General features: G+C 38.9%; 2 protein-coding genes across 2 annotated transcripts in view; one reads left to right on the top strand and one right to left on the bottom strand.

The window, feature by feature from the left end:
* Nucleotides 1-13248, bottom strand: part of LOC137293230 (ubiquitin-protein ligase E3B-like) — a 42967-nt gene extending 29719 nt beyond the window's left edge. Inside the window, exons 1-10 of the mRNA XM_067823894.1 lie at nt 12918-13248; nt 12191-12302; nt 8953-9002; nt 7935-8005; nt 6729-6847; nt 5994-6098; nt 4921-5020; nt 3609-3694; nt 2604-2686; nt 52-157 (exon numbers count right to left, since the gene is read on the bottom strand). Of these exons, the coding sequence (XP_067679995.1) occupies nt 52-157; nt 2604-2686; nt 3609-3694; nt 4921-5020; nt 5994-6098; nt 6729-6847; nt 7935-8005; nt 8953-9002; nt 12191-12301 (831 nt within the window). The 5' untranslated portion in view covers nt 12302; nt 12918-13248. The remainder of the gene's footprint in view (nt 1-51; nt 158-2603; nt 2687-3608; nt 3695-4920; nt 5021-5993; nt 6099-6728; nt 6848-7934; nt 8006-8952; nt 9003-12190; nt 12303-12917) is intronic.
* On the top strand, nt 13241-18113 carry LOC137293246 (ribonuclease P/MRP protein subunit POP5-like). The gene is made up of 5 exons (XM_067823895.1): nt 13241-13351; nt 13485-13627; nt 16074-16211; nt 17137-17220; nt 17371-18113. The coding sequence occupies exons 1-5, from the start codon at nt 13332-13334 to the stop codon at nt 17475-17477; spliced, it is 492 nt and encodes a 163-aa protein (XP_067679996.1). The 5' UTR covers nt 13241-13331; the 3' UTR covers nt 17478-18113.
* The last annotated feature ends 2378 nt before the right edge of the window (nt 18114-20491 follow it).

Raw genomic sequence — 20491 nt, forward strand, 5'->3', positions numbered from 1 at the left:
ACCCTTATTGTGAACAACTAGTGTCCACGCTACAACCCCTAGTGTCCTCACCTCGTGGGCTGTGTGGGAGATGTGGTATATGATGGCTGGGACAGACAGGATGTGCAGCAGAAAGACTGTCAACAGGTTGTCGGAGAAGTTGGCGGACACCAGTGGTCTGTAGCACACACATGAGAAGATTCAACATTAATCACAGCAACTTAACTACAGTATCTTAACCTCCCATCACCTCCTAGAGTATTCCCAGTTTTCTGTCAATACATGTCAGGAATTGAGCCACATCAGCCATCAGTACATTATTGGGGAAACAGAGCTTAGTGATACAGATGTGGGTAAGACTACAGAATACTGGATATCTTTGTAAGTACATGTACTTTCTTTTTGGTTTGTGTTGGGGTTAGGTACAGATGTGTACCCATAAATATGTTCTGACTAACAACAAATGGTTGACAATTAACCTGGGATGCAGACTGCTTCACAGAGTTATGTCTGATGCATCTATGGATCTATCTGCTTATAAAGAACAGACAAGCATAGTCAGTGTCAACAAATGGTATTCAAGTATAGTATCCAGCTCAGCTACCGATAGTCAAGTGTAGTATCATTATCAATGATTGGTTATCAAACATGATATCAATGTCAACCACTGCTAGTCAGTTATCCTACAGATATCAACTGTCAACAGTGAAACACCATATCAATATCCACTACAAGTCAAGTATTGTATCAATGTCCAAAACAAGTCAAGCATTGTATCAATGTCCACTACAAGTCAAGCATGTATCAATGTCCACTACAAGTCTAGCAATGTATCAATGTCCACTACAAGTCAAGCATTGTATCAATGTCCAAAACAAGTCTAGCATTGTATCAATGTCCACTACAAGTCAAGCATGTATCAATGTCCACTACAAGTCTAGCATTGTATCAATGTCCACTACAAGTCAAGCATTGTATCAATGTCCAAAACAAGTCTAGCATTGTATCAATGTCCAAAACAAGTCAAGCATTGAATCAATGTTCACTACAAGTCTAGCATTGTATCAATGTCCACTACAAGTCAAGCATTGTATCAATGTCCAAAACAAGTCCAGCATTGTATCAATGTCCATTACAAGTCAAGCATTGTATCAATGTCCAAAACAAGTCTAGCATTGTATCAATGTCCACTACAAGTCAAGCATGTATCAATGTCCACTACAAGTCTAGCATTGTATCAATGTCCACTACAAGTCAAGCATTGTATCAATGTCCAAAACAAGTCTAGCATTGTATCAATGTCCACTACAAGTCAAGCATGTATCAATATCCAAAACAAGTCTAGCATTGTATCAATGTCCACTACAAGTCAAGCATTGTATCAATGTCCAAAACAAGTCTAGCATTGTATCAATGTCCACTACAAGTCAAGCATGTATCAATATCCAAAACAAGTCTAGCATTGTATCAATGTCCAAAACAAGTCAAGCATTGAATCAATGTTCACTACAAGTCTAGCATTATATCAATGTCCACTACAAGTCAAGCATTGTATCGATGTCCAAAACAAGTCTAGCATTGTATCAATGTCCAAAACAAGTCAAGCATGTATCAATGTCCACTACAAGTCAAGCATTATATCAATGTCCACTACAAGTCAAGCATTGTATCAATGTCCAAAACAAGTCTAGCATTGTATCAATGTCCACTACAAGTCAAGCATGTATCAATATCCAAAACAAGTCTAGCATTGTATCAATGTCCATTACAAGTCAAGCATTGTATCAATGTCCACTACAAGTCTAGCATTGTATCAATGTCCAAAACAAGTCAAGCATTGAATCAATGTTCACTACAAGTCAAGCATTGAATCAATGTTCACTACAAGTCAAGCGTTGTATCAATGTCCAAAATAAGTCTAGCATTGTATCAATGTCCAAAACAAGTCAAGCATTGTTTCAATGTCCACTACAAGTCAAGCATGTATCAATGTCCAAAACAAGTCAAGCATTGTATCAATGTCCACTACAAGTCAAGCATTGTATCAATGTCCAAAACAAGTCTAGCATTGTATCAATGTCCACTACAAGTCAAGAATGTATCAATATCCACAACAAGTCTAGCATTGTATCAATGTCCACTACAAGTCAAGCATTATATCAATGTCCAAAACAAGTCAAGAATTGTATCAATATCCACAACAAGTCTAGCATTGTATCAATGTCCACTACAAGTCAAGCATTATATCAATGTCCAAAACAAGTCAAGCACTGTATCAATGGCCACAGCATGTCAAGCATTGTATCAATGTCCACTACAAGTCAAACATTGTATCCATGTCCATTACAAGTCAAACCTGATATCCAGAAGAGGTACCAAGCCAATTACCTTGATTATCAAACAAACACATCAGAGTCAGCTATTGGTATTTCAAGTTCTATTCCCTGTATTAAAATCAGCCTTTGACAATCACTACACACACAACACTGTCAGTCTACACGATCCTCTCTACCAAATGACATGGACATCCAGTATAAGTAGAGCACATGGCTAATCATGTTTGACATCAATCAAAGAACAAATGTTAAGACCTGTACAATACTGAGCATGTACTGTTGTATTACCTTAACGCCAGGGTAATTATTGCCGTCAGTGTAGCTCTAGTGAAGACAGGCTTAGGTCGAGCCAGACCACGTGTCAGCAGCCCCTGTAAACAAGGAAATGTGTGAAAACAGATGATTTGACATTTCACATAAAAGTGTTGGGAGTTGGCTGAAATCTAACAATTGATAATTACTTCATTGCCAACTAACAATCATCGAAAAAAATTGGCTAGCATCATTTATCAGATTTTCCAATCCAGGGCTCACTTGCACACAGCGATCTTAGCGCTACAGTGATTGTAACTCCCATTCTCCAACATAGGCTTAAGATAGTCGTAGCACTAAGATCACATTGTGCAAGTGGGGCATGGTTGTATAACATGATGCAATTTGTTTAAAGTGATGACTAATATATCATGAAAATAAACCTCCTGGAGTCGTCCAGAAATATTCAGTCATGACTTTTCAGTTAGTGAAGTGAAACTTTTAAGAAATAAACACATTTTCAGACCCTGACAGTTTCTAAGAAATGCTCCATCGTCAAGCATTTCAAACACTAACACTGCTCCAAAATAGTTTGTGTTCAATTATGAGAAAATGTTTTCAATTACTTGGTTGTTTGGTCACTGCGACCAATCTTCAATTATTTCAGTTAATCGGAACATCACTATCACGTACCATGTACACTTTTCAGAGAGATGAGCACTTCATAACATATATATCCAAACAAGGTGACAATTCATAAAGGGAGGGCAGTCACTGCATCTGACCACCTGATTAAGTCTGACATGTATGACCTGCTGGGCAAAGCTATGAACTCCAAATCCCAAACAGGTGTGGTTATTTACTAATTCCAAACCAGGCACTTAGTATGACATGATATCTGATACAAGAAATGGTTACTTTGGTATAGGAGTCCAAGATAAAGATACTGTGTTTGAAAATCAGAGGTACATAATGAAACTGCAATACCTCTAAATTTAATTTACAACCGAAGATGTAGCATTCTGAGATGAGACGATTTACCTGAAGTATCTTGTAGATGCCTTTACTGTTGAGGTGACCCATTACGTTATTACAGAGCTGGGACATGCCGGGAGTCAAAGCCTCTCCTGTAGACACAGCAAAGTAGGATCACTAAAAAACTGGCACTGGGGCCACAGGACATTCATACAGAGAGTACAGATCATTTAACACCGAACAGAACATTCATACAGAGAGTAAAGCTCACGTAACACTGAACAGAATGTTCATACAGAGACTAAAGCTCACTTAACACTGAACAGAACATTCATATTGAGAGTAAAGTTCACTTAACACTGAACAGAACATTCATACAGACAGTACAGCTCACATAACACTGAACAGAACATTCATACAGACAGTACAGCTCACATAACACTGAACAGAACATTCATACAGAGAGTAAAGCTCACTTAACACTGAACTGTATGGTCACAGAGCATTCATACAGAGCACAGCTCACGTAACACTGTACAGTAGGGTCACAGAACGTTCATACAGAGTGTACAACACACTTTACAACTGCCGGTCTGCATCATTTTAAGTATCCAAGGAGGTTACTCTTTGTGTGCATGCATGTGTACACAGGCGCATGTGTGCGAGAGAAATATGTGTTATGTGCATGTCATGTGTGTGTGTCTAATGTGTTGTGTCATATGTATCATGAGTCGTGTGTCATGTATGTTACGTCGCATGTGTCATAGGAATGTCGTGTGTCATAACATGTGTTGCTTGTGTTATATGTGTATGTCATATGTGTCACATGTGTCATATGAGCATCTCTCATAAGTGTTTTTTCGGGTATGTGTTGTGTGTCGTGTGGAGAAAGAGGGATGCAATGACATGCAATCTCACTGAATCTACTCACAATGCATACATATTAATGAAACAAAACTAGTTATTAGTAAGCTTTCTAAATACTTTTGCTTAACATCAGATTTTCCGCAGAGATATAATACGACCTCATCTTTATTATATCATATTAAAAATTTAAACATGTTAGATACAAAAAACCTCCAACAAACATGACAATAACACTAATAATGCTAGTTGTAATGAACTGATAAAATACATTCATTTAAAGTGAACACTACACATGGTGACTAGGTGCATGCAGGTTTCGTGTTACCATGGTAACCAGGCAATGAGCAACATGATTTAAAGATATATTAACCAATCCTTTTCTTCAATGAATATAATATGTTTAATCAAAAATAAAAAAAATCATCTCAACACCTGGGTTGCAGTAATATTTATGAGGTACTTCAGAGAGGTACATTCGTTATGTTGAATCTGAAACACTGTTAAATCTGACCAGTTTTTCCTTTGAGTATTTTCCAGGATGCAGGGCTGGTGAACGTGATGAGGAGACGGAGATACACGGTGATCACCTTCATGTCGTTGTGGCTCTCAGGCTGTGAACAAGAAAGTGTGCTGTTTCAAAACTGACTAAAATATCTTGAGCAGATCACTGCAAAGTGTGCACACTAGTTTTCATATTAATTACTCCATAAACATAAAAAACATTGAAGTGGATTCAGTAGAGTGGAGCTTAATTTGAATTTTACGTAAGAAAACATGAATTAAAACAATTGCTTGGTTAATTAACGAAATGCCATGGAACTACTTCTACTACTGGTGATGGACACCATGACTGCCTCCCTGTCCATTATAGATGTAAAGATACTGGCCAACTCCACACAGGAGTGAGTGAATGAGTGAGTGAGTTTTATTCCATTTAGTTTTAGCAATATACAAGCAATATCACAGCAAGGGATACCAGAAATGGGCTTCACACATAGTACCCATGTGGGGAATCGAACCTGGGTCTTCAGTGTGGCATGTGCCCACTGCCCCTTATGTAACAGTGAAGGCCGTTGTTCTTCAGCATGTTCATTCTTCTGGGATGTATTAAGGTATTGGTTCACTCAAAATACAGTACGATAATGCATAAATAGTTCCATATTCGATAATATCCAGGGTATACATTTTGATAAATCTCCACGTCATGCATCTACGTCACAGCTCAATAATTTTATTATCTCCCTTAGCTGGCTACGCATTCTCACAGCAGCCAATCAGCAAGACCACTGTTACATCCCAGCTTGCCAGTGTCAACATAGATAGTGGTTGTAGCTGCAAAGGCTTATTTGCAGTGTGACTCAAATTTTGGGGGAAATTATACAATACAAACTGACAGGTCTGAAAATTAAAAAAAAATATATGCAAGAACTCTTTCTACCTCTTTCAGAGTACCTTTGCATCATTTGTGTTGCCAAGTTTAATCGGTTAGATTACTTAAGAAGTGAAAGTGAATTGTGATTGGTACATTCAACTTCTCTGAGTGGATAAAAAGCGATCATCAAGGAAGATATAGTTAGCACTCACTTTTAAACACCCAAGCATGGTAGAACTTCTCCACAGAATGTCTTTCAGTTGCTGTATCCATGGTAACACATGCTTTTTAGTCATGGCAACCGAAACATATGATGTCTGAAATGATAAACAAAATAACAGAAAAGTAAGTATTTAATAGCACAAAATTTATTAAAAAGCAAAAACTCTTTGCTGACTAACTGTGTAGAAACTGTGAACCTGTACAGTGTTGTCTACTTTGTTTTTACTGGTTTGACTTTCACAAAATGAGCATGCAGATTTCATTCATGACCTGCAGATTTTAAAGCCTGAAGGCAGCAGCAGGCCCTGATGACGAACTAGGAAATTTACTGCAAACACTTAGGACTACACAGTTTGTGTCACAATAAGATATTACCCAGTATTGGTCAACCTGTATCATGTACACACCTGTACACAGCTTTGACGCCGAACCATTTGACAGGCTTCTCTTATGCTGAACCAAAAGCTTCTAGCAGTCTCTTATGGGTTCAAATTAGATACATGTAACTACCACGAGAATGGCCTTATGGGGTCACTGTGATAGCCTAAATTAGGTAATCTTTTCATCATCTGAAGATCCAGGTCGGATTCCCCACATGGGTACAATGTGTGAATCCCATTTCTAATGTCCACTGCCATGACATTGCTGAAATACTGCTACAAGTGGCGTAACAACTAAACACACTCACTGGCTCCTTGTCTTAAAGTATCATCTTATACAATTACCCTGAGATTGTCAGAGTCCACGGAGATGAGGAGATAGCGGCAGAGATACTCAAACCTGACTGCATCCTGGTCATTCGTAATAAATAAATATTTCTTGATGGTCTGGAACACTTCTAGGGCTGTGGACACACAAGTCACCACCAGTTGTCATGGAGACATTCAAGACTTGGAGCAACTACAACATTTCAAACTTCTTATGGAAATAACTGCTACATATCAGTAACATATTCCCCAGGCTGCTTTCTCCTCCCAAGGGACTCTTCACATTACATAACTCCTTCAATTAATGTATAGTAACATTTTGCCTGATCTACCCTACATATTGTAAATGCAGTTTCCCATACAAATAAGATCCATATTTTCAATGCATATTGTACACATAACATGTATGTACATGTTGTATACATGTTGCACAGTCAGTCTAGGTAAACCTAGGCAAACCCTTCAGCTACCTATAACCGTCCAATCAAACACAAAATGGCCAAACAGATCTAAGTTATGAGGCAACAGCAGCTATTTAGTGTTTGGTGCAACTTAAAAACAGTTTTGGAATTTTCCTGATCACTGACATTGATCTCTCAACAATCGAAAATCTGCATAAAACAAGATATTTGACCTGCGGTATATACACTCAGGGTTTGCTAATGACTTGGCTACTGTTATCTTATATTTCCGCAAAAGATATCCGGAAATACTGACGAAACACTATTTTCAGCAACTGTTTACTCACTGCTGTGAATAATGATGTACTGTATGTGTATCATTTGGAAGCGATTTTAAAGAAAACAGCATTCGAAATCATTCAAGTACAAACGTTTTCAAAGTAAAAGTTCAGGTTAACATGTGTGAATGTTAACTTTTGATAAGCTGTGTTCTGATTGGTCAATTCAAAAAGTTACCTGATGTGACCTTCTAGAAGGGTTTGTTTGACTCAGTATAACAGCGTAATGCATAATACTGAGCCTAAGTTTACTTAGACTGGTTGCACAGTGTTCATGTTGTGCAAAAATTTCTTTGGCTGCTTTGTAGTGATCATGTTGACTTGCTGTATATATAACATACATATTCCACCTTGTATTGTTTAACACATGAGGAAGTAGTAGGGATTCATACTGCATACAGGAGTAGACTGGAGCAGTCATACCATGGAAGTCATGAGGTTGAGTATATATGTATATGGACAGAGGTCTGGGATGATTATGTTACCTGGCAAGAGTGTTGGTTTGTAGTCCTCTTCTTTGTCACCTGGTATCTGGAGAATCTTGTCCACATTTTGGCTGAAACCATGGTAACAAATTACTTTGGGAATGGTATTTGTAATGAGTGAGTGAGTCAGTTTGCACTCAGTAGTATTCCAGCTGTGTGGCAGTGGTCTGTAAACAATCTGCTCTAGACAAGACAATCCAGTGATCAGCAGCATGAGCATCAATCAGCGCAACTGGGAACTAATGACACGTGTCCACCAAGTCAGTGAGCCAGACCACCAGATCCTGTTAGTCACTTCATATGAAAATCAGAGTAGCCTTTTGTGGCAAGCATGGGTTTCTGAAGACCTATTCCACCACAGATCTTAGCAGGTCTAATATTTGTAATTCTTCAGTACATATCCTGACACTGTCAACAAGATGACGGTTCAGGACAAACAGATTATTCTTAACTGTCTGAGATATGAAACAAGTAGCCCATATGAAAGTACATTTACCATGTCAACATGATCCCTCTCACTACTTGTCACTTTGGGCAGTTGGATATATACTGAAACAACTGTTAAAACCCCCAAATTTCTTGCTCCTTAACAACCTCAAGAGATGAGGAGAGGTGACATGAAATGTGCTTTAATGTCACACTTAAGATTACTTTTCTCATGGCAACATGTATTTGTGTGTATGTGTGGCTGTTTGTGCGAGCCCAGACTTCAGCTGGTTTTATTGTGCTAGCTCACTGAGATACAATGAAACAGTTAAGCATGAATACCACCTCAGACACATTATGCAGACTCGGAGCCAACCAGTTGTTGCTGCACCCATTAATGCCAAGGACCAGGCAAAAACCAACTATTGTACCATATTCAAATATCATATGGTATGACGTGTCCTGGGATTAAACCAACGACCTTCCAATCTCCAAACAGCCTCTCTAATCACTGCACCAAAGAGGCAATCTAATGTTCAAGAGAGTGCATCAAGTCAACCAGAATTCAGCAAGTCAAATGATCACAACAAACCTGATTTCCTTCTTAAACCTCTGCCTGCAAAGGAATCCTCTGGCAACAGCCTGAAATACATAAAACATATTTGTTAAATGTCTGTGTGGAGATTCGACTCATGTCGAACACTGAATCACAGCTAAAAGCACACCATGTCACTTTTAATTCACTGACAAATTTGAGTGAAACAAATAATTGATTCTTTTCTTGGACTGGCATTAGTTTTTGTCAATATTTAACAAGTTTTGATTTAATTATACTTAGTAAGTAACTACTTTTTTGTGGGCTGGTAAGTTTTGGTCAAGGCTTGTAAGTATTACATCTAATCAGCCCTGTGGTCTGGCAGCACATGTATCTGTAATGCTATTCATGTTATACATGGCACATAACATATACATGATTGTTGAGCTGTATAGAGAGTGGTGGGATAAGTATTACCTAAGTGATCATTTTCCCTGCAGGAGGTGATTTAAGAGTCATTAACCTACTTACACTAGGTGCAACCTAAGATAACAACCTAGTTTTACCAACCAAACTCCATTTGCAACGTAGTGTTAAAATGTCAGAGGTGTCAGTGCACATAAACATATTTTCATCACGTAGTTACTATAGTCTGGTTCATAATTATTGAGAATTTTTCTTCTTACTTTGAGCTATCCTAACACCTCAACTGATTCACTGATACTTAAAACTAAGTAATGGTATAAGGGAGGTAACTCATCTTGGCCTACTGAGTATAGTACAATTAGAGTTACCTCCCCTGAATTTGTAGCAGACGTCATTTTCCTCAGCACTGTCAACAATGTCTGCTGAAGATAAAAGAAGGTTGATTTTTGAGTTGTGTAATCAAGGAATTGATGATGTAAATACATTGGCAGAGAGAACAGGACTTCCTCTCTCTACTGTGTATAGGATTAGGAAGAATTTTAAAGAGGGAAAGGATTTTGGGCACCAGAAAGGAGCAGGGAGACCCAGAAAATTGGACTTCTCAGATCGTGTCCGGCTGGGAATTTTAGCGTCTAAATAGCAAAGGGAAAGCATCTCCAACATCAGGTATGAAATGATAGAAAGGGGATCAACAGTTGTATCAAAATCTACAGTTAGAAGAAATTTGATTGATCTTGGATGGGAGAAAAAGACTGGAATTCCTTCTCCTCTCATGAAACAAGAACATAAAGACAGGCGTGTTGAGTGGTGTTTGGCACATGAAAACTTTGACTGGGAAAATGTGATTTTTACTGATGAAAGCTCAATATGGGTATATCCCAATAATGTGAAAATATGGACAAAGTCTGCGTCAGCACCGTTGTATCGACGACCTAAATACAGCCCAAAGTTTCATGTATGGGGAGGGATATCCTTATTAGGAACGACCCCGCTGTTTGTGTTTGAGGGAAATCTGACAAGTCAACGCTACACTAACATATTAGATAATTTTCTCCTTCCAAGTGCACATGTGTTTTATGGAAATGACTGGATTTTGCAGCAAGATAATGATCCTAAACACACCGCAAAACATGCCAAGCAGTGGTTTCAGGAGAAAAATGTGACTGCATTACCATTTCCTGCATATAGTCCTGACTTAAATCCCATTGAGAACATTTGGGGGATGATGAAGGAATGTGTGAATCAAAAGGGGTTGACAAAAATTGAAGACATGAAGAGAGAAGTGGTCCGATACTGGGACAGCATAACTCACGAGACACTAACCTCTCTGATAGGAAGTATGCCTACCCGTCTTAGACTGTGCCGTGAAGCTCAAGGAGACTTGATAAAATATTAAATTGTTACCTACACAACATGAAAAGGTCAGTTCACTTTCACAATACATTCAATTTTATCTGATTTGTTCTCGTTTAATAATATGAAATGCTTTAGCTATTCTCAATAATTTTGAACCATACTGTACTACTAGCCAAGATGTAGCCATTTACAAGAGCTCTCACAGCATAAAACAAGCTTATAAACAGCAATGTTTCAATCAATCAGTGCCACAGCCATTCAAAGTTTAGAAGATAAATTAGCTGATATCCCTATGCTTATAATGATAGATTTATTGCTGATTTATTTCTCAAAAATGTACTTGCACTAAACTGATAAGTAGGTTCCACTGTGTAATATTGGGTTGCACCAGTGCAAGTAACAAAGCACTAAATCAACCCTGCCCTGTTATAAAGCAATGTAGAAAATTCATTGTTACTTTATCATTGTCATTACCATCCTTGAAATCTCTAGGGTATACATACCCCGAATGCATCTACAGTTCGATGATTTTACTACCTCCCATGGTTGACATTTCATTCAGTTTGGTGCCTATGCTGGAGGTTAAGCGTACCAGTTACAACTCATTTTCACTTTATAAATTATCTAACCACTAAAACTTGGTAGCACAAATGATGCAGAGGTACTCTGAAAGCAGTAGAAGGAGTTCTTGCACATATGTTTTTAAAGATTTGAGTTTGTTAATTTGTCTGTATGATTTCCATGAACAAACCTTGGCAGCTACATTGCTATTTGTGTTGACAATGCCCAGCTCGGTTATAAAGACGACTTAGCTGATTGGCCACAGTGACAATGCAGAGCCAGCTAAAGGAGGTAATAAAATTATCGAGCCAAGCCGTAGATGCATCCAGGGTATAGTGAAGATTTATTGGGACTTAAACCCTGGAGATTATCCTGGATGGGTTATTACATGGTTTCCCTATTGTACTTCATATGCATCATAATACACATGCAGGCATTTTCCCCAAAGAAATATATGTGATCACTTTAGCCATTTTGATTCAGGTTCTTAAATTCCCATCTCACTGCTGCTACTTTACAACATAAAGTAGTTGCTTGTTTCCATTAAAAATCATATATTCTTTGAGACAAGTACACAACATCCACAATGAACTTTTGAAACATGCTCAATGGAAAATACATTGACCTCTACAGAAAACATATCACTGTACTAGAATGTTACCAAACCACACATATATAGAACACACAAAATCTCATTACACACAAATACAACTTCTGTTTGACTAGCATTTTAGATGCTGATGAATAATAAGAAAACTGTAATACGTAATGGACAACAACTTCTTTATATATTATGATGCAATGTTTATGTATATCTTCTTATGCCATTATCATTATGTCAAGCAAGAGTGATTTTTCCCAATTACGAGTTGTCAGCCATTGATTTATAAGTAAGGTTATAAATATATATTGTGCTTTCACCAAAAGTAATAATAGCTAATTATGCTGTTACCTGTATCTTCAGTGCAGCCTTTTCTTTCACCTTTTCCTGTGCTCTTTCAGCTCGGGCTGCTTTGGTCTGTTCCAAAAACTGACCCTTCTTTGTGTCAATTTTCGCAAACATTCTGAAATCATTAGAATCGATTCTTTCATACTGTCTGTTTACCTAGGACATATTTAAATTATTATTATGTCTAGAACATATTTAAGGCGCCACTTTCACTTTCACCTTTAAAACATTATAATAATGTACTTGATGTCACTATTGTCAGACGTGCATTTCACTGTCTCATGCACCGTGTCAATAAATTGATTGGCCATGTACAATTGCACATGTTTCCTGCCCTTAAATCTGTTCCTGCAACTGTTACTTCACCCTTCAAAATCAAAACAAAATAATGATGGTTTGTTGGACCTTTGTTTTTATTTTTTCAAAACAAACATCATAAATCTTTTGAAAAGCTTGTCACTTTTTGGTCAGCAATGCATCTGAAGGGGTTTGTATTTGCACACTACTTTGGCTGATCCCACAGGCATAGTAAGAACTTGAAGATCTAAGCAACAAAGTCTGAGGTTCAAGAGTGCGATCATAACAGTCCACGACAATTCACAGAAGCGAGACCTAGGTTCCTCAAAAGTAAACATGTAAGTCAATTCACAATTTGTCTGGTCAAACATTACCCACTGACCTACGTTTAAGCCTCGGGATTTATTACCTGTACCTAATTGAGTATACTCACTTGAAACAGCTGTCAAGTCACTGCATCACTGAAGAACATTTCCTCACTACAGCCATGGGTGATGCTCCATCCAGGCAGGGTGTCACTGTCAGGCGTTTTTTTCACCAACTTTTTGTCGAACCAGTGTAGATAACTAGATGTCAACCACTTTTGATCCACACACTTCCTCGTGAATCCTTTATGTGCATGTTGTATTGTCTCTCAGTCTTTGTCTCCCATAAGTATAAATAACACAGAATATTCAGCAAGGCCATACAATGTTAAAGGTCGCAATAAGTTATATTCAGTAAATGTCAATATTTTCAGCTGGAATATAGAGGGCGTTCCGATGAAAACTTCCGCCAGGGGAAGATAACTCTCATAGTGTTCACTGCGCGCATGTGTTCTCAGCGGACGTACGTCTGTTAACAAGGGATGGTGCGAGTGAAGAGAAGGTTTTCAAACAGCGATATATTCTTGCTTTCATACTAATTGTATTAAACGTACTTTAGTGTCGAGTATCCATATTTTTAACAGCAAGTTTAGTCATGTTAATTATTTGTCAGACAAACGTCCTGTGTTCTGCAGGTACCTGGTGTGTGAAGTTATGGCGGAGGATAACACCCAGCTACAGAATACGAAGGAGTATGATGTGTACTGCGCCGTCTCAAGCGCCATCAGTAGAGCCCATGGCGATTACGGAATGGGGTTCCTGAGAACTTCACTAAATGGTCAGTCGATCTGCCATGGTCTGCAGGAAATGTTTTAAGTTTACTAAACATATACCACTGTTAGAAAACCTTTTAAAGTCACAGCAACAGACTGCTTGTGATCTTTTGAGCTACAAGCTAAATGAAATTTCAGTAAGCAGGAACATAGGAAATAATTCCCAAATTGATATTTTGCTATTTTTCACAACATTTGTAATAATCGTCGCGGGTCCTGGCCGCTGAGGAGTGGACTGAGGGGAAGTGGTGTTAAAGCCGTTTATTCTGTAAATATATATACACCAGAGGAATATGATGTATGGCCGAGGGGTGTAACAACTAACCTCCGCCGTGGCATGACATGAAGTCGCCAGCAATATTAATATTGCATAAAAGTTACCCTGGATAATAGCTTTACAATATCATATAATATTGCACATGAAGTGGCAATAGCAATATTGCACGAATGTTACCATTGATAATATGGTCTTTACAGCCTTTGATATTGCACGTTGATTATTATGAGCAAATGAAAAGAACCAGACATCACACACACTTACTTACGTGCTGGTGCTAGTGTTTTATTAGTAGTGCCGTGCAACGCGATGCCTTATAATACGTATATATTAGACATTATAAATGATAGCGCGAACCTTTATGATAATGGCAAAGAAAGTTGACATAAAAGGTACATACCTGTAAATATATATACACCAGAGGAATATGATGTATGGCCGAGGGGTGTAACAACTAACCTCGGCCGTGGCGTGACATGAAGTGGCAAGTACGAAGATGCCTACATCACGGAACAGGTAACGCACGAGCGGACATGGGACAGGTAAAGCATGAGATACTGCCTGCTGCTAATACAACCAGAGTAAGAGTGAGAGAAGAAGCGCTCGTAAATGAGCAGAGAGGAATAAAGTAGGCGATACATAATGTATTGGTAAATACATCCGGCGACATTATGCTCAATCTTTATTGTCAAATTTTCACAAGTTACATGCGGTTGCTAAGGTCCAGATCACTAAATTGGAAAATTTTGATGTTATACCAAGACTGTGATTGGCTATAAGTTCTGTAGATTGTATATTCTGAATCCAGTGTTAATTATCAGTAAGTAAAGGGAAGTAAGTCCAACTGTGTGACAGTGTTTATCATGTTTATATACAAACATTTTCATAACTCCAAACTATGATCGATTGCGGATGGTTTTATAGGACCAGTTTCATATTTCTGATTCAAATCAACAAAATTCTGGGATGCTGCATCAGTCAACCTATATTAAAATAATTGTACACTATTATGAACTTTTGATAGTAGTGTCTGTTAATTTTCACCCTTGTATGCTAAAACCAGAGACCAATATATGTATATGGTTTCAGCTAAGTGAAGTATTGGAAATTTCTATTTGTGCATGTTCTAGCTATTGTGACTGATATTCTTGCATTTCAAAAGTAGTAGGTTAGTTACATGGTAAAGAGCAAAAGTAAAATATCTATTAACTAAGGTGGTAAAAAGTCTAAATTTGAATGGGAACCCAACCTGCTAGGACCCCATCCCACATTGTGACATTTGTGAAATGAAATGGTGCAAGCCAGATAGATACTGCACCTTTTGGGCACATTTTTTGTGTGTGAAATGCTAAATGTATCACATAAAATGCCCTGTGCACCTCTGCTTATTCCTTGTGTAAATTCGTAAGGCTAGTGCTCCTTCAAATCAAGTGTTTCTGATAAACAATATATGTGTAACATGAAACTAAATTCAGCTAGTTTTGTTTAAATGTTCCCAAGTGGATCGTCGAGTTAAATATTTGGGGAAACATCATTTTTCATCTGGAAATATATTGTTTCTCATTACGAAGTCCTAAGAATAAATCTGAATATTATATTTCCTGCTCCATGCTGCAAAAAAACCCAAAACAAACAAAGCTTGCACTTCATAACAGTTTAGAAAGTTTGTTTAAATTGTTTGTCATACTTTTGATTTATTTCAGTATTTAATTTTTTATATCTGAGAAAGTCAATCTCCAGTAACAAATTTCAGATTCTTTAGAGGCATTAAATTAATTTCAATTAACAATTCATTTTCGTAAAGTATTTTCACCCAAGAAACTGAACTTTACTGAGCAGTCAAGGATAAATACTGGGCTTTGAAAGGTTCTTAGATGTCACCATTTCACCTAAATAAAATCAAAATTCTCCATGGGGAGACGCCCCCCAAACCCTCACCAATGGGAGGTAACACCCAGACCCCCACCAATGGGAGGTCACACCCTCCCATACCCTCCACCCAACAACTTTGCGTTGTTGGGCAAGTCTGTGATGTACTTAGTCATAACTTTCCAGAGAAATCCTTGCTTTTACCCTTTTGAGAAGATGTTAATGAACTTATTGAGAATTGTTAAAATGGTGACCATCTGAATGTACACAAATGTTGAATTTCTTCACATATATTCACCTTTCAGTGAAATATCTCAACATTGGAACAGGAATGGCATTTATTCGAATCAGGCGAGGAGCTCAGCATCTCTTGCAGACTGCACTTGCATTTGTCAAGAAAATTGGCAACATTAATGTTAGTGTAAGAACACTGCACGTTGCAGGTAATACAACGATTTGTTAATTACATTCAACATTCATTGGAATAGTTTTCACAAAAATGAACATTGCGTCTTGTCAAATTATGTTTAGTATTTGTCATTGTGGACAGGATATTCAATATGGTTGCCCCTGTAGAATGTGTGTAGCACTATGACAGTCATAACTAACGATGACTTACTGTAATAGTAGAGCTAAGTTTGCTCAGACCACAGAAGTACATGGATTTATACGTGGGATTATATTTTAGATAGGGATGTTCCTCTCATTCAATCAATTGCTGGCTGAATATGTTAAAGGTGGTCCATGGTTACTGTTAGTGACCGTTGCCTTTGTACAGAGTTGCCTCACTTTCATTGAGACAGTAAACAATAATCATCCTTTTCATAGGTTTCAATCTCAGGTTTGCCTTTATAGGACCTGTTCATCTCGCAAGGCGCTACTGTCGTTACTATGTTTGCTTGATCGGTACTGTATGACTGCAGTGTGATTCAGGGTTTCACTAAAGTAGTGAGCATCTGAACTTGTGGGACTGTGGGGAAGCCTAATGGTTAAAGTGTCCTCTTGTCAATGCAGAAGACCTGGGTTTGATTCCCCACGTGGGTAAAATGTGTAAAGCCCATTTCTTGTGTCCCCAGTTGTGATATTGCTGGAATATTTCTAAAAGTGGTGTAAAATTAAACTCTGTAAACTTGAACTATTGACAGCTCTTTCCCAGATTATGCTGAAACACTGTGACTTCAGTATCTTTAAAAACTGGTTTCAAGTGGCTTCCCTCGCTCATTCATAAACCACCTTTGGTGAATTTGTCTCCCAAGGTTGATTGTAGTGGTACAGGACATTGATAAATATCAATCAGTCTTCATATATTCTAAAACTAAAGAAACATGTTTGTATACAGGATAGTCACTGTTTCCTTATTTGTCATAGGGACGATCCGCTCCTGTCAGAAGTTCCTCATCAGATATCACAAACAGCATCTCCCAGACTTCCTCGAGCACTGCTCCACACCAGGTAAATAGAAGCTGTTTCACACCAGGTGGATGCACACTGCTTCACACCAAGAAATACACACTACTACACTCCTGCTAAATATAAACTGATTCACAGTTCAGCATGTTTTCATGCTAGTGCATACTTCAAGTGTCCTTGTTTACCTTGCAGAAGAGAGACTCCGGGTCCAGAGGTCCATCAAGGTCGCCTGTGAGAAGGTGAACATGTACAAGTACCACTCTGAGAACCATGGAATTGAGGAGGGAGAGGACTCCTGATAACTTGAGAGTCTCTCAGTAGAGAGGACAGCTGATGATTCAGCCTCAACAGGAAAGAGCTGGTGATTCAGCTCAACAGGAGCGAGCTTCTGTTTCAGCCTAGAGCAGGGGGACAGTTTCTGATTCAGTCTAGAACAGGAACAGCTGCTGGCTGATTCAGCCTAAAACGGGGAGACCACTTCTGATTCACTTTAGAGCTGGGGACAGCTGCTGATTGAGTCCAGAACAGTGGGAACAGCTGCTGGTTGTCCAGAACAGGGGCACAACTGCTGATTCAGTCCAGAACAGGGGCACAACTGATTCAGTCAGAACAGTGGGGACAACTGCTTTTTCAGTCAGAACAGAGGTGCAGCCTGCTACTGCTACTATTTCAGGCCTGAACAGGGAAAAGCTACCGACTCAGCCTAGAACAGGGGGACAGCGGCTGATTCAGTGTAGAATAGGGGGATCCTACTGAATCAGTCTAGAACAGGGGCTTGCTTCTGATTCAGTCTACAACAGGGGTTTACATTTCCCAGGTTTTCTCAAAATATATTTGGGTCATGTGCAAGTGATTTATAAATTGTATCCCTGAATAAGAATGTATGTGTATATTGAACATAACTGTTTACTAATAAAGAGTGCCACATATGGAAAGATAATTGTTTTATTCCATAGAAATGATCTGTGACGACTACTGGCAACAATCAGAGAGCTTGATAGTCCTACCACTAGTCAACTTGGTGGTGGTTGGGAGAGGGGAGTAGTTAGTGCTAACAGTGGTTTGTCATCACACTCCAAAATCAATTACCCACGATACCAGGAAGCCAGAGTGAAAGTGCAGACAACTCCACTGACAGAACTTCCATGTTTTCATTGGCCAACTTTGAACGTCAACTGGTGTCGAATCTCCACTCTGTCTCTGTGTTGATCCCCTTGTGTTCTCGCACACTAAAATAGATACAAAACCCGCGTGCTGACAGAATGATATATAAAAACCAGCGTACTACGCTACATGTGCGTATTTCACGGCCAGCATTTCATTAAGACTTGTTGACCAGACTTCAGCGGGTCATATTTACACAAACTGCGACTAAGACGCGTCAGGCGACCCTTTTAACTACTGACATATCTGGGCTATGTATTACCGCTTCGGATGTGATCAGCTCAGTGACTCAATACCTATATAAAGCCAACCTGATGCATATGTCTATATAGATTGATGTCATTCACCCTAGACTACAGTTCGAGTCAAAATCTCCCCAAATCTGAAAAAACAACTATATGAAATGACTCAAACCAACGCCAAAGTAAGTAGGAAAAACACACCGACCATTTTTTACCACAAAATAAAAAAGGTGTTTAACAAACCATCATTGTTTTCATGAGCTATATCACAATATGTGACACATTAAGGTGTAGTGATATAGCTCAGACAAAGGCCAGACGGGACGAGGTCACTATTTATCCTGCTGAAGGCGATTGGTTCATCTCACACAACGAAGTTTACTTGTGATATACACAGGGTCTACGACTTCTTCAAGTTTGAAACTGAATTTCATTGAGACCATTTTAAGCACTTGACAAATTTCTCAAACGTACATCAAACAGTAGCGGACAGGAAGGGGTCGTATCTAAAGCCATAGCAATTGAAATAAAAATTGATTCGTTTTAAAAACAGCGTGTCCAGAACGCAATCCGAAGGTCACATGGCAAGAATAGACATGCTACAAAAGGAAAAGGAAACATTCTCTCAGTATCTAAGGTACCTACTTCGAGATTGTTTCATAAGTTCGGATTTCGGCACACCAAAATGCATGGGAAGTGACACATGCCTTTTGTGAAAGATCAGATATTGTGCGAATGAGAAATAACGGACGCACATTCAAATGAGGGAACAGGAGCTTGAGCCTCTTTCTGAGACTTGAATGCAAGCCACACTGCAGGAAACACAAGTGGTTAATAATACTGAAGATACATGTCACAGAAGCCTGCCTTTCTGAAAACTAGAGCGACTCATTGTGATTCATGTAGGATGTAAAACGGTGTTCCTGTTTTTACCTGGGTGTTCACTTGTGTTTAGGGCTAAAACCGAAGACAATAAAGATTAACACACCGAGATGAATGGGCAGGTTTTCATGGAATGCTGAGGGGACAGTGCGTGCGTGCGTGCGTGAGTGGGTGCGTGTGTGTGATAAATCGTGACATATAAATGAAAACAATGATCATTTGTTAAACGACTTTTCTTTATTTTTTTATTTTGTAGACAACGCATCATCGTCCTTTGAGATTGCGATCGGTCCGAAATGTACGACGTTGGCAGAGGGTCGTCGATTCTGCTTATAAAGGGCAGATGGTCGACGTGTGTCTCGTAGAAGGGGTGAACTAATAGCAGCTTGTTGTGTTCAAGACGTCGCTCCGTATGCTGAAGATGGTGTTACAGATTGGGGAGGGGTTTGTGGACAAGAGAGGACGCCATTGGTCACTGTAAGCGGAAACCTGACAGGTCAGCAATACACTGGCCATATTCTTCGCCCAAGTATTCTTCCATTTCTCCAACAGCAGCCACGTGGTGTCCATTGCCAGCATGACAACGCTAGGCCCCATGTAGCCCGAATCATCCAGAATTTCTAGGCAGCAAACAACGTTGAACATGATGTCGTGGTCTGCACGTTCTCCAGACATGTTACCGATTGAACACCTCTGGAATGCCAGGGTTCTGGAGCGACCACACCCACCAGCCAACAGACAAAAGTTCATCTAGACGCTATCATGAACTGCACGTGTATTTACCTTTATGACCCAACACTGCCGCTGTTACAGGTCAATGGTTCCCTCCCTCTGCAAGCAGGTTCGATTCTGCTGTTTATTTTGTTGATAGTTACATAGACAGATTCTTTCATACAAATGTATAAAATCGGTGATTTACAATGTGATTAGGTTGTCTGACAAAGTTTGGGATCGACTGGATTCTTGGATGAAGAGATATTTACCAAGAAATCTAGGAAATCTTCATTCAGGGCTTCAGCATTTCA

Source organism: Haliotis asinina, chromosome 1 (genome assembly GCF_037392515.1).
Source record: "Haliotis asinina isolate JCU_RB_2024 chromosome 1, JCU_Hal_asi_v2, whole genome shotgun sequence".
NCBI lineage: Eukaryota > Metazoa > Mollusca > Gastropoda > Lepetellida > Haliotidae > Haliotis > Haliotis asinina.

Bases quoted from the DNA above. Each gene is read 5' to 3' on its own strand.
- LOC137293246 (XM_067823895.1), top strand. From the start codon at position 13,332: ATGGTGCGAGTGAAGAGAAG. The intron at 16,212-17,136 runs GTAATACAACGA...TATTTGTCATAG, and splicing joins AAGAACACTGCACGTTGCAG to GGACGATCCGCTCCTGTCAG. The intron at 17,221-17,370 runs GTAAATAGAAGC...TTTACCTTGCAG, and splicing joins CGAGCACTGCTCCACACCAG to AAGAGAGACTCCGGGTCCAG.